Here is a 13,180-nt window from a genome sequence, read left to right as displayed (position 1 = left end):
TTTCCCATTCCACTGCGTTGATAACAAGTTACCAACCTCGAGAAATGGGAACGTTAAACTCACTCCTTGTTTGGTACGCAAAACCAAACAACACGTGTTTGGTGCAAAGCCAAAGGCCTAAGCCAAGGGAATAAAATTACTTGAATATAAAAACACACACCCTGTCCAACCTGCCTAACAGCGTACAAAAAGAGTGGTGAAGTAGGAGAGTGTGGTGAATTAGTAAAACAAAACAATTATGTCAGTTATGAAATTCAAAACAATTTTTTATGTAAAATAGAAACTAGAAAGACATTCAAATTAGATGTGATAATCTCTAACCATGATCAATTAATCAACAGGTCAAAAAGCCATTAACCAATAGAAGCACTATGTGCATTAACCAAATAATAAGAAAGGCAATACGCCATGAACCTGTCATCCCACAAACTTACTTATTTAAAATATACTTTATAACCGACATGAGACAAACACCCAATCACATGGTTCTGATTCTCCAGAAGGCGTAAAACATAGATGAGGAAAGCGTCCGAAGACCAACAACCAGCACTTTTGATTTAGTCCATTGTAGCTCCTGCTTGAGCTAAAGCAGTAGCCCCTCCGGATTGTAATGAATGACCTGAATTTTTTTTATCAAAATATAAATGGAATTGTTGCAAGAACCAAGACCGAGTTGGAATAAGACCTTGATGAGTAATGAAAAGTTCTGGAGAAAAAACAAAATTTGCATCCCTTGACCGTAAATAGGCTTTGATTAACCAAATAGGACATGCTGAGGTGTTCTCAAAGTATTGAATGATAACTGGAGTGCCAATAAATTTTTTGTTGCCTTTAGAATACGGCAAATGATATTGAACAAATTTTTTGCAAGCTGAAAATTGCAGAGTACATGGTAGTAGAACTTTCCTTTCATTGAAAAGCTTCTCACACAAGGACCGCCAGATCCCCCCTCAACGTCGAGGGGGGTTGAAAGTGTTGCAAAAGTTTCTAATCCCACCTGCCTTTGTGTGTCCTAACCTGTGCTAGCACTAGCCCATGCTTAGTTGTACATTTCATGATCAGTGAGCTCGATCATCTTGAGCTCTCAGCTTGGGCTGAACTCCTCATTCAACAAACTTCCGCTCAGAAAACTGTATGAGCCTATCTGGAAAACTCTACTTTGATGTTTCACGGGGGAAAATGTCAACAATATACTGCCAAGAAACCATATGTTTTGTCTCTCCAAGTATGTCCCCTACTTTATTTACCTTTCATCGACAAATCAAAACTTTTCCCGTCGGGGCAATTTTGAGGCCTACATGGCGGGAGATATTCAAGTTTCCAACCTAGATTCACTCTTTAAGGCAAGTCTGATCAACACTCTTCTCCTTTTCACTTCTTGCCATGCTGCCATACATCAGAATGCTCACAATGTTTTCTCAATGCTTGGGTGCTTGTCTTTCAGTCAATGGGATTTGAATTTTTATATTTGCAGATGTTCATTGTCAACCGTTCAAATCTCTCTGAAATGTCAATGGCTACTTCATCGATCTTTTCCGTCATCAACACCCTTATAAACTCTTGCTTTATCAATTTGCTCTCTAACTCAATCTCAAATATCTCAGCTCACTATGATATCTCCAATGAGATGTTTGAAGCCTTTCTCTCAAAAGACATGACGTACTCCTGCGGTTATTTTACTGAGCAACTTGGTGGACTTGTTGGCGATCTACAGCCGCACACCTCAACACTTTCAAAGCAAAATAATCAAGACACCCAGGACTCTCTTGAAGAAGCCCAGTATGCACAACTTGACTTGATCATTTGTAAAGCAAACATTGGTCCTACAGATCACGTCCTCGACATAGGTTCAGGAACCAAGAAGTAGATTTCATCCGTAAATGGATCTTTCCAGGTGGAATACTTCCTACTGTTACCTTTATGGCTGATGCAATTACCAAAGGATCCAAAAAACAATTGATCATTGACTCAATTGGAAATAGCGGACCTTGTATGTCTCCCTCCTTTCATGTATATCTAGTCCTATCCACCTGTTGCTTAACTCTGCACCCATGATGTCTCCAGATTACGCATGCACACTACGCGAATGGCAACATAGATTTGAATTGAACTTTGAATCCCTTATCATCCCGAGCTTGATATCAAGCTACCCAGACCTCGAAGGTCCTCCTGAACAAATTGAAGTCTTCCGACGTAAATGGCTATGTGAGTGTCCTCTTACCCGTCGTCCTAAAGCTGTATGCTGAGCCAATGTCCGTGTATTGTGGCTTCTATCACCCATTTAGATTACTTTGCAAAGACTTCCTTGTCTTTGCTGGCATCAACGCGGACATGACAACAACCCGCAAAATTCTAGCAAATCAGGGTATTAATACGTTTGGTAGATTATTAGATCGCAAGACTTACCAACTTTGAAAACCTTCGCAGTATGGGCATTCCTTTTGCTCACGCCGACAACATCTTTAAGGCAGTCCCTGAATATAACATTCACCTCAAAAACTCAGGTGCTCAATCTGGAGGTTCATGATTTCAACTCACTTTGAAATCTGCTGTTTTTATTTTGAAATGCTGTGATTGGTTATCTCCCCCAAAAATATTTGTTGTTATCGCCTGTTTATTTCTTTTCTTGCAAATATGGTCATTTAACCTTTTCTCCAAGTTATATTGCCGCTTTGGATGGTTCTATTGATATTTCTCAAGTTGTGATCAATGCTTTTGTCAACGCTTCAGTCTGCCTTTGTGTGTGTGATTTTCTTGACTTCTTTTGTGCCTTACCAAATTAAAAACTCAAGTTTCTTGACGTGATTTCATGAAATCACAAGTTTTTTTTGCCTTACCCAAAAAGAACATGTGAAAATTTTTCAAGTTCGTTTTTGCCTTCCCCAACCAAAAAAAAAAGAATTTTTGACCTCATGAAAATAAATCCCAAGTTTTTTTTGGCCTTACCAATAAAGACCTTATGAAAATTTTTCAGCTTTACCAAACAAACAACACACAAGTTTTTTTGACCTCATCAAAAGAAATCACAAGTTCTCTTTTGCCTTACCAAAAAAGAACTTATGAAAATTTTTCAGCCTTACCAATGAAAAAGACCCAAATTTTTGTAACCTCATCAAAATAAATCACAAGTTTTTTGGGCCTTACCAAAAAAGAACTTAAAAAAGAACTTGTTAAAATTGTTTCAAGTTCATCTCAACTAGGTATTTTGGCCTGAAAATTGGCAAACAAATTGCAAATGAGGTCGTCAAACAAAGCAAATTCACTGATTTAAATACATAACAAAGTACAAATCATCATCAACCCAACCATCAATACCCAGAAGCAACCATACAGTCACGAGTAAATATATCTAAGACTACAGTTCCTTCCCACCTCTGGAACATGATCCTGTTATCTCAGAATATATTTCTCCGTAACTGCATGGTAGCTCCTGGTAATGAAGGTTGAATGATAGGACACATTTAAATCAAGAAAAGCACGTGGTTAACATAAAGAAAAAAAATTGCAAATAAGGGAAAAGAGAAAATTTAAGAAATTTATCTTTGAAAAAAAGGCAATTGGACCTGATTTGAAATGCCCTTCTGCTTTTTACATCCAATATCCACAAACTGCATATAACTTATGCATGGGTGCCCCCAAGAACAAGTCCCAAGTGGCATCCATGATACAATTGACTTTCTCATCAGGCCCGGATTGCATGAGGGCTTGGGTTTGTCGGAAGTATGATTTGAGAACACTGAATGCCTTCTCAATTGGGTTGAGATTGGGCAAATAAGGTGGGAGGTACAAGATCCGTATTCCTCTTTTGGCAGCAAGCGCTTCGATGCAACCCCCGTGGTGAATGCGTGCGTTGTCCATGACCAGGACTGAATTGGCTTGAGGGTAGGCATTCATCACCGGGAACTAGCACAAGAACTTATCAATATGGATTAATTGAGTCAGTATGTAAATAAACAAACTTACCAAGCGATGTTTGAGGAATCCCTCAAAGTCCTTGCAAAGGTAGCTTCCCTCTTTGCAGTCAAGCGCCAAAACTCCTCCTCAAAAGATAGCCGGGAGGAGAGAGAATCTTTTCCCACCTCGACTCCAGGGGATTCGGCTGGTATGTTTGCCTTGTCTGGCCCGGCCATACTGCCATCCAAGATAACGTTCCTGAAGCAAACATTCATCTTGAGGAACAAACATCTCATAAGAAAATCAGTGATTCACGATTTTTATTGAAAACAATAGAAATGAGAAATGTTAAGAAATCAAAATGAAAAAAAGAGAAAAGACAAACCAAGAGAAACTCACCTAAGAATACAAGCATGTCAGGAGTTAAAGCTCCAACTGCATGTAAGAATCGAGCTTGTTTGTGGGGACTCTGATTGGGGTGAACGGTACAAGCTTTTTTGAGGGTGAGGTGGAGTCAATCCTTGAGATCGCTTGCCCCTGTTGTTAAACCAACCCAGGTTCCCGTGCGGCGATAGATGGTGTGGCAATACTCATCCAAATAAATGGCTGGGTTACCTTCGAGTAGCTCGAGCATAAAATCACGGTCCTCATCGGTCAAAACAGTGTTTCTGCCGAGACGCTTGTATTTGCCACATGGCAAACGACTGATCAGGTTTGTTGATATAAGGCAAGCCATCGGAATATGGTACGGGTACTGACAGGTGACTTCAATATGCACCGGACTTGTTCTACTGATTTGCCTGCGCAGAGGTACTGCACAGCGAGAACCTTAATTCCAGTGTCGTATTTGGTTGGTCGGTGTCGCATGTCTAGAAGTTGAACATATCAGATCATGAGTTGGAATAACCAAATGCAGGTGATAGATAGAGTGAAAAAAGAAGTGATGGAAGGACAAACCAAGGGATGATCCAGAGGTGCGATGTGCTGATTTTGGTGGTGAAAATTTCTTTCCAATTTCCACGTGGATCGGAATCTGATGAAGGATGTGGCCCAATTGGACCTCGGGGTTGACCCCATCCATTCCCTGTGCAGCTTTGCTGCGCTGCGCGGCACCTGTATTCGGGGGGGCGGAAAACCAAAACAAAAAAGCAAAGATGACAATAATTTGCGAAATAGCTGTACAATAAGAAAACCCAACTAACAAAAAAAGGGTGGGTGGGTGGCAAACAAAAAGTTGTAACTAGATAAAGCGCACAAAAGTTTGTTGATGAGACTATGGATGAATGTATTGAATGTTGCAATCAACTAGAGCGCACAAGTGATAATACGGAAAGGGTAAGCATTTTAGTATTTCATGAGACAAACATAATAAGCAGCATAAAGAAAAGAAAAGGAGAAACAAAGATAAGAAAAACCTACCTAGAGCGCACGAGTGATAATACGGAAAGGGTTAGGAGAATTCCCTTTCCTGGTGCGGCTCTAGGCAAGCTATATACAAGGTTTGTTACATAATTCTTATGTAAGAGACAACTACAAGTGAGACAAGAAACAAACTAGTAGATAGCGGATCAAATGATCTGATGAGAGAAACCGAGAAAGATCAACACATGATCAGTGTGAGCTGGGAAGATAAGCACACTAGTAGATATCTAAGGAATACTATGATGGTAACACAATGTTGATGAGAGTATTCCAACATCGAAATGGTAATGAGGAAAGAAATGGAACAAAAGGTTTTTGTGAAGAAAGATGATTTGAAGTAAACAAAAATCATATGTAATCTAAAAAACCGTTACACTTTGCTTCTTTACCATTTGACACACAAAGAACAAAGTAGAAGGAAAGAACAATATTGAAATTCTAGTTTCTGGATTTCACAACTACCTAAGCCTTAACATATTCCCCTCGGTTAAAACACGTCCCAACCACAAACACTGCGCCAGAGAGAGGTCCTATCACTGGTAAAGCGGGTATAGGGCAAGTCTCTGATATCAAGCCGTCACCCGGAACCAACAATCCAATGGATATCCGTCGGAGCAACTGTCGGAACCGGGTCACGGATGTGACCCTAGGACTATCCGGTGGCCGGATAGACCGGTCGGTCCGGTAGTCGGATGTAAGGGAAAGAAAAATTGATCTCAGCCGGATATCCGGCGGATATCTGGAAAAATGGCAGGCGTGTATTTATTTCAAATCATCGGTAAAAAGATAAAGAAAATTTGTAAAAAAACAAGAGGGGCAACAACAAATCTTCAATCAAGTACTATTTTCATCACCATCAAGCTCAATAAGTGTAGAAATTTTCACAAAAATATCAATAAGGTCTGAGTTAGAGAACTTCGGACAATCGAAAAAGAATCAAAGCCCAAAATGGCCTCGGGACGGCCCAAGAACTACCCGGGTAGCGCCGGTTTTGGGTTTGATCCCCAGCTAGGAGGACTTTTTGACCAGAGCGCCGGATATCCGGCTCGGTTATCAAATTCAGATTTTTTCAAAAAAAAACCGGACGGTTATTACTACCTTTGCTAAAAAGCTTGCCCGGTTCAATCGCGAACAAGAGACAAGAGAGGTCGAATTTGGCCGCAGCCTGCTGCGAGGCCGCTGCGCAACTCGTCAAGATCCCAAATTTGGCCGATCGCAAATTCTGAAAGAGATCGACTTCACCTGTGGATCTCTGACTTTGGGATATGTTGAGATCTATCATAAAGCACAAATATCTACCTCATCATGATGAATTCATGCTCACACTTCTATGCGACTTCTATCGCGCTGCGGGTGCTACAAAGATTTGCTTTAATCAAGACTACAGAAAGTGATCTTAGTCGAACGGCTTGATGTGGCGTGAGCCGCCAACGTTAGTGGTCTTGCCAGCATGGGATCAAGGCCAATTGCGTGAACTTTTTTGCTAAAATTTCGAAATTAATTCAAGGCATCTTGGACATGTGTCAGTATCCTATGGTGACCTCATTTGAGCTCTTGACTGAGCACGAAGAACAAAAGATTTTCAAAAAAAGGTGTTGTCCTTTTTGACTTGTACTTTTTTATCTCATGAAGCCAAAACAAAAAAGCACAAAAGTCCATAAAGGCTTGAACACACTACTACCGATTGAATCGAGAGCGTGATCACACTGCGTGAAAAACCCTGTCGGAACCGGCCCCGCGACAGCCTGTCGCCCGGCATATGTATATATTTACATAGCCAGCGACAGATACACTTTTGGCCAGCGACACTTCAAGTTTTTGTGCGACAGTTGGTTCGGTTTTGCGACATCTCATCCCTGTTCAGCTCATAGGTCGGTGCTGCGACACCTTTGCCCTTTAACCGATCTTGACTTTGATTGTCCAGCTTATTAGATATCACAACTCACCTCAATTTGCGATCTCATTTCACCACGTCCGACTTTGGATTCCACCTCGTAGCCGATCCATCTCCATCTTTCAATGGGAGATCCGCCGAGTAAGTACCTTTGTCATCTACGCTGATTTTAGGATCAATATCACTCATTGACCTCTTTGATTTCTCCCAGAAATCATTTGCACCTGCTTGCAATGTGTGATCAAAACATGCACGGGTCCAGATGGAAAAACCATACAAGGCCAATTTCAGTCACGTAGAACTCAACTGAGTCATCATCAACGCGATATCAGACTACCTCAATTACCTCATCTACCCCAAGCTTCACACTTGACTTCTGCAAGAGACAATAACGATAGCGACTCAGATTCAGTAACATCACAAGCCGACTCAGATTATCATCATAATGACTCAACGCCTACTGGTAAGCTAACTCACTTGATCAGAAACCAGGTTACTCAAGCTAATCCCTCAATTGCCATCAGTCATAACCCTCATTTCGATATTTCTCGCTTGGCTTCATCTTTTCTGCGGACTTAGTCACATCAACTGTCAAAAAGCCCGAAGGTTTGTCTTGCGTATAACAGACATTGTACAGTCCGAAAGCAAAACGAAGGAGCGAAATGATTACACTCGTGTCCCCAAGGATATCCGTACGATACTCAAACGACTAGCCATCATACCTGAATTAAATGAACAAATCTGTTGTCCTGCATGTTTCTCTTTGTATACCCCGGCCGAAGCACCTCAAACATGCACCTACCGGAAATCACCAAAGGCTCTGGATTGCGGTGAAGAACTGTTCACCATCAAGACAATGTATCAATCAATACGTGATACAGGAAAAAGTTCAAACATGAAGCCCAGTCACGTGCTCACCCTGCCACCTTGCGAGATAGGGATTCCTCGAAATGTATACGTCACCCAGAGTCTGTCATCTTGGCTTCAGTGGTTTCTCAGCCAAAATTCAATCGAGGATGACATGGCGAAATGGTCAGACGAACTCAATCAGTCAGTAGGTCCGAAGGTGAATGATATTCAACGCTCAGCAGCATGGGCCAACATCTGTTGGCCTTCTGAACCGCAACACGATGATTCAACTCCGGCACTCAACCTCGTCGTATCCCTATTCATTGATTGGTTCAACCCCCGTGGGAACAAGACTAGTGGAAGTCAGCAATCAATGGGAGTTTTGGCCTACAACTGTCTAAACTTGAGACCGTCTCTACGCAACTTAACTCGAAACACTTGCGTTACTGGAATCACACCCGGCCCAAATGCTCCTGACGTGGATACAATATCTCATATACTGAAAGGCATTGTTGACGAATTGCTCATCCTCGAACCGGGCATCAAAATTGCGACAAGCAAGTATCCTGAGGGTAGATTAGTACGAGTCAAATTACTTTGTACTTTAGGGGACTTGGTGGGGATGCATAAAGTTTGCGGTTTTGCATCACATTCAGCAACATTCTACTGCTCATGGTGCTGGGCAAAAGACTTAGAGAGAGAATTGATGAAGTTATCACAAACAAGGCTCAAGAAAGAGGTTGAAGAAATATCATATCGTTCTAAGGCACAGGCTACTATTAGTGGAAAGGACAGCATCTTACGTGAAACCGGTGTTCGCTGGTCCGAATTGAACCGTTTAGCTTATCGAGATCCGGTCAAGCATCTACCCCTTGGTATGATGCACAACTGGTTTGAAGGCGTTTTGCATCAACATTTCCGGTTTCGATGGGGGTTTGTGATATATAATACAAGTCAAAAGAAAGAACAGAAGAGGAACAAGAGGGCAAAGGATGGTGATGAAGATAGAAGTCGGCCTAAGAAACGAGTCATGTATGAGCAAGGTGGTGGTAACGTATATGACGAAGCCGAGAATGATGACGACAATGATATTGATGACGTAGAGTTGGACGCGGGATTGAAGGGGGGGTTATTATCATTATCTGACATTAAATTGTTCCAAAGTCGAATGCGCGATGTGGTAATCCCTACTGGTATCACTCGACTACCGTTGAACCTTGGAGAAACAAAACACGGCAAGTTGAAGGCTGCACAATGGCACAGCCTTTTTGCATATGTTATTCCGCTCATTATCCTTGAACTCTATGTGGACGACCCACAAGACATTCCGATGGACTCAAACAAACGAAACATCATCGTCAACATCGGTTATTTAACACAGTGCACCAACATTGTCTGTGCAAAGAGCGTCTCAGACGCTGATGCAAACCACTTCGAATCGCTTTACAAGAAATATACGTTGTCATCAAAAAAAATTTTTCATAACCTGATCATCAAACCGAATCATCACTATGCCCTTCATATACCCGAGCAGATCAGGATGTGGGGCCCTCTTGGCCAAGTGGCAGAATTTGCCGGAGAGCGTTTGATTGGAGTTTTACAGAACGTGCAGACAAACATGCACTTACGTGAGTAATTCCATTACATACCTTTACTGCTTAGTTTTGGCTCACATATGGTATCTATGTCTCAGGAGAAATGGATCGCACAATGATGCGCCGGTTCTGTCAGCTTCAAAGGCTGATGGCAGACCATCCTATAGTTGAAGATATCTCACTCGGAGATGATCCAGGACCACTCAATAGCCGTTCACAAGAAAAAAAAAACAGGATCGAGCTTGATGACGAGGAGTATGAGGCTTTGCTATCTTATGTTCAAATTAAGAGTCCTGATGCCAGAGATCATCGGAAGCTCCCTCATCCTCCAAATGCCAAAGTGTTTCAACCCTACGTAGCTCCGACAAAGACTTGGAAAGTATCTGATCGTGTCTCTGTATCGGTGCTGAAACCTAACAACTGCATTGAATTCAAACAACATGGAAAAGTGCAGTATGGTTTTGTCAGGCAAATCTATCACTTTGCAACACCCGAAGGTAAATGGAATACCGTTTTCTTAGTTAATCCAATCAACAATTTGTTTCCCAAAGATCTTGATTCAACTTCAAAAGACTTTCGCTATATACTCTTTCTCCTCAAAGCTGTGGTTGGCATAGTCGAAGAGGAGTTTACATACTTATCACCTCAATCAGTTTCTTGTGTGGCGGCTTATCGTCTTTTACCTCCTCACACGTTTGGTATTGCAGAAGCTGGGATCATTTTAAGACCTAGTGATTACAATTCTCAATTATCCATATAGTTATCACAGAAATTTTGTCTCTTTTCAAATGTGCTTGACGGATCTATTTTTGTACTTAGACTTGTCCTAAAACGAGCGTATTGTATAACGGAAGAAAAACACATGTTTTATCTCCAAAGCCAAACATTGTTTCTGAGTATTGATATAAAGATGGTTGTTGCATGAATCAAAGTGCAACTGATGTAACCGTTTTGTACGACTTTTGTGAAATACCGCTGTTGTCCAACAGTGGCAGCTGATCACTTGTGTTGCTCACATGAACCTCACAGGCAATTGCCGCGTCTGATATTTTCCAGCCTAAAGTTATTTAATTCATTTCACGCCGAAAAAACATTGACCATCATTTCATTATCTACAGCATAGAGCAGAAAGAAAGAAAAAACACCACAATGACCATGAGTATCTACAGCATATAACAGAAAGAATGATCAAAGCAACCATAACACAATCAAGACACACGGACTAGGCCTAACACATACAAGTGGTCATTGACTATTCACATTTGAGACCAATCACACAAAAACAGAAACAAGAAATAACTTCACCATATGGGGACAGATCAAACATGAAAAAAGCAAGAAACAATAAAAGATGTTTAATCGTCTTTTTCAATCTCCACCGTGGCTTTACCTTTCCCCTTTCCTTTTCCCGAATCATCCACCTCCTCTTCATCGTACAAGTCCCCATACTCACCATCTGAGTAAAATTCAGAAGACTCATCATCTTCGGGTGGAGCATCAATATCTATTGCGTCTTCATCTTCGGATTCTTCTTCATCTTCGCTTTCAGCATCTACATGGTCTTCATCATCCGAAAACTGGTAGGCGTCCTTGATGATATCCAAATACTTCGCCGTAAACCTGGAATCTGACAATAACTCGTCGGGGTGTGGAACCTTCATCAATGAACGACTGGCATCTGGAAGGAATGTAACTCGATCTCGTTTCCCAATTCTTCGTCTGCGACCAGCTGGAAGGCTTCGGTGCCACTTGGGGTCGTAAGAGTCAAAAGATAGGTCTTTGGGTGGTTTGTCGTTAAATATTGAGGGAACAGGCACCTTTGGCAGTCGGCGGACTCGCATGTTGCTTCCATAACCAGCTTGCTTCATCTCGTAATCCAGTCTTCGCATAAACTTGTTTGCATTTGGTGAGCGATAACCCAGTGTTTTGATGGTGAATGTGTTTGAACCATCTGGGTTCTCCTCGTCATCACTGTGCGCCGCCGTCGGAGCAACAAAGTCCTGATATCGTTTGCCATACTTGTGACGATTGTCATACAGATACTCTTGACGCTGATCTGCCAACTAGGGTGAAGAGGAATATCAGCAGACGGAAATAGTAGGTTCAAAATATATTGAGGTTTAAACTTACTCGTTCGCGGTTTTTTTGGATGGTCTTCCTGCTGCTGAGTTGAGCTTTGCGACCGGGGGTTTTGCTTTCAGCTCGGAACTCGCCAGCTTTGAGAAAGTGGACGTAATGATTGTAAGCAGCAATCATGTCGGACATTGAGTTGACGTGTTTCATATTTGCATTCATGTAGTTGTAAGAGCCGCAAGATAAGAGTTGGCGAAAAGTATCCAATGCAACCATTCGACAAGCGTTGTTGTAAAGTGAGTCGTATGCATCATTGAGGTCCGGAGCCCAAATACGAATTCCCACTCGCGCCAAGACACCGTGAATGTAAAGTAGTTGCATGTTGCTGATGTTTGCAAGTCCACGGCCTAGCTTGATCTGACCTTCCTTTGCACTCCTTAATGTCATGATACTACCCTGTGCAACCACATCGGCAGAGGTGGGGTTCTTGATGGCGTGGTCGATTTCGTCTGAGTTCGAAAATCGTAAATAGAACTCCTTCAACAGAGCGGGGTTGGGAGGAGGTGGAACATCATTCTTCTTAAATAATCCCCACATCATTTTGATGTGAATATAGAGCGCTTCCTAGAATGATAAGATCAAGTCAGTGAGAGGTTAATTGAATGAGTGCAACAAAATTTCTTACCTTGGTACTCTTGAAATCAGACGCCAGCTCGCTTGAAAACACTTGAAGAACGTGACGTTTTCGCGGGGCTTCGGGTGATTTCTTCGTCTTTTGATTTGACTTGGGAGTAGATTTTGAAGTAGACTTCGGAGTGGACTTCGAGGTCTTGGTGGCACTAGTTGATTGGCGGGGAGCAGTTCTAGACGTAGATGGTGTGGTGTAGGGGTTGGTTGAGGAGCTTGACTGCCGGTTCTTGTCCTTCTTGGCTGAGGTTCCAACACTTAAATTGACAATTTGAGTTTGAAGTCCGCCAACGATGGCCTCGAATTGAGCAGCTTGTTGTTTGAGAGCGTCGGCAATGAGAGCACTGACAGAATCGGCAAGGGGGTTTGTAGCGGTGGCTGGAGGGATCGTAGACGTGACTGGAGTGGTCGTAGAGGTACCTTCGGACATCGGGATATCATCATCGGCCATGATTGATTGGAATTAAAAAACAAAGAGAAGAGGGAAGGGGTTAGGGTCGTCAATGTCGATGAAAACGGTATATGTATAGGTTTATGAAATGGGTATACAAGAGTGGAAAGAGTTCTAGAAAAGACGGGGGAAAACAAATGTATGATGAGCGGTGAGAAGACACCAGATCGTAGGGGTTTATATACGCAAGCAAGTAGGCTGGTGAGATCTTCAGACGGCTCGGGTATGACAAGACCCTTTGAGATTGACCGCTCATGTGACGAGCTTCCCCTTCAGGAAAATTTGCCATTGTGCTGTGAGAAAATAAATGAAAAC

General features: G+C 42.1%; 3 protein-coding genes across 3 annotated transcripts; 2 read left to right on the top strand and 1 right to left on the bottom strand.

Moving 5' to 3' along the window:
• Positions 1 to 1,507: 1,507 nt before the first annotated feature.
• MELLADRAFT_91927 (uncharacterized protein) lies at positions 1,508 to 2,246 on the top strand (the record flags this gene model as incomplete). The annotated part of the gene is made up of 3 exons (XM_007415017.1): positions 1,508 to 1,847; positions 1,895 to 1,990; positions 2,065 to 2,246. The coding sequence occupies 3 exons, from the start codon at positions 1,508 to 1,510 to the stop codon at positions 2,244 to 2,246; spliced, it is 618 nt and encodes a 205-aa protein (XP_007415079.1).
• Positions 2,247 to 9,227: 6,981 nt separating this feature from the next.
• On the top strand, positions 9,228 to 10,414 carry MELLADRAFT_110771 (uncharacterized protein; the record flags this gene model as incomplete). Its single annotated transcript, XM_007415018.1, has 2 exons — positions 9,228 to 9,665; positions 9,722 to 10,414. The coding sequence occupies 2 exons, from the start codon at positions 9,228 to 9,230 to the stop codon at positions 10,412 to 10,414; spliced, it is 1,131 nt and encodes a 376-aa protein (XP_007415080.1).
• Positions 10,415 to 11,009: 595 nt separating this feature from the next.
• On the bottom strand, positions 11,010 to 12,865 carry MELLADRAFT_91926 (uncharacterized protein; the record flags this gene model as incomplete). Its single annotated transcript, XM_007414946.1, has 4 exons — positions 11,010 to 11,402; positions 11,472 to 11,717; positions 11,785 to 12,351; positions 12,413 to 12,865. The coding sequence occupies 4 exons, from the start codon at positions 12,863 to 12,865 to the stop codon at positions 11,010 to 11,012; spliced, it is 1,659 nt and encodes a 552-aa protein (XP_007415008.1).
• Between the last annotated feature and the right edge of the window lie 315 nt (positions 12,866 to 13,180).

The sequence above is a fragment of the Melampsora larici-populina genome (genome assembly GCF_000204055.1).
Source record: "Melampsora larici-populina 98AG31 unplaced genomic scaffold MELLAscaffold_47, whole genome shotgun sequence".
NCBI lineage: Eukaryota > Fungi > Basidiomycota > Pucciniomycetes > Pucciniales > Melampsoraceae > Melampsora > Melampsora laricis-populina.
The sequence above is the reverse complement of the archived record's forward strand: the minus strand, read 5'-3'. Positions and strand labels throughout refer to the sequence as shown.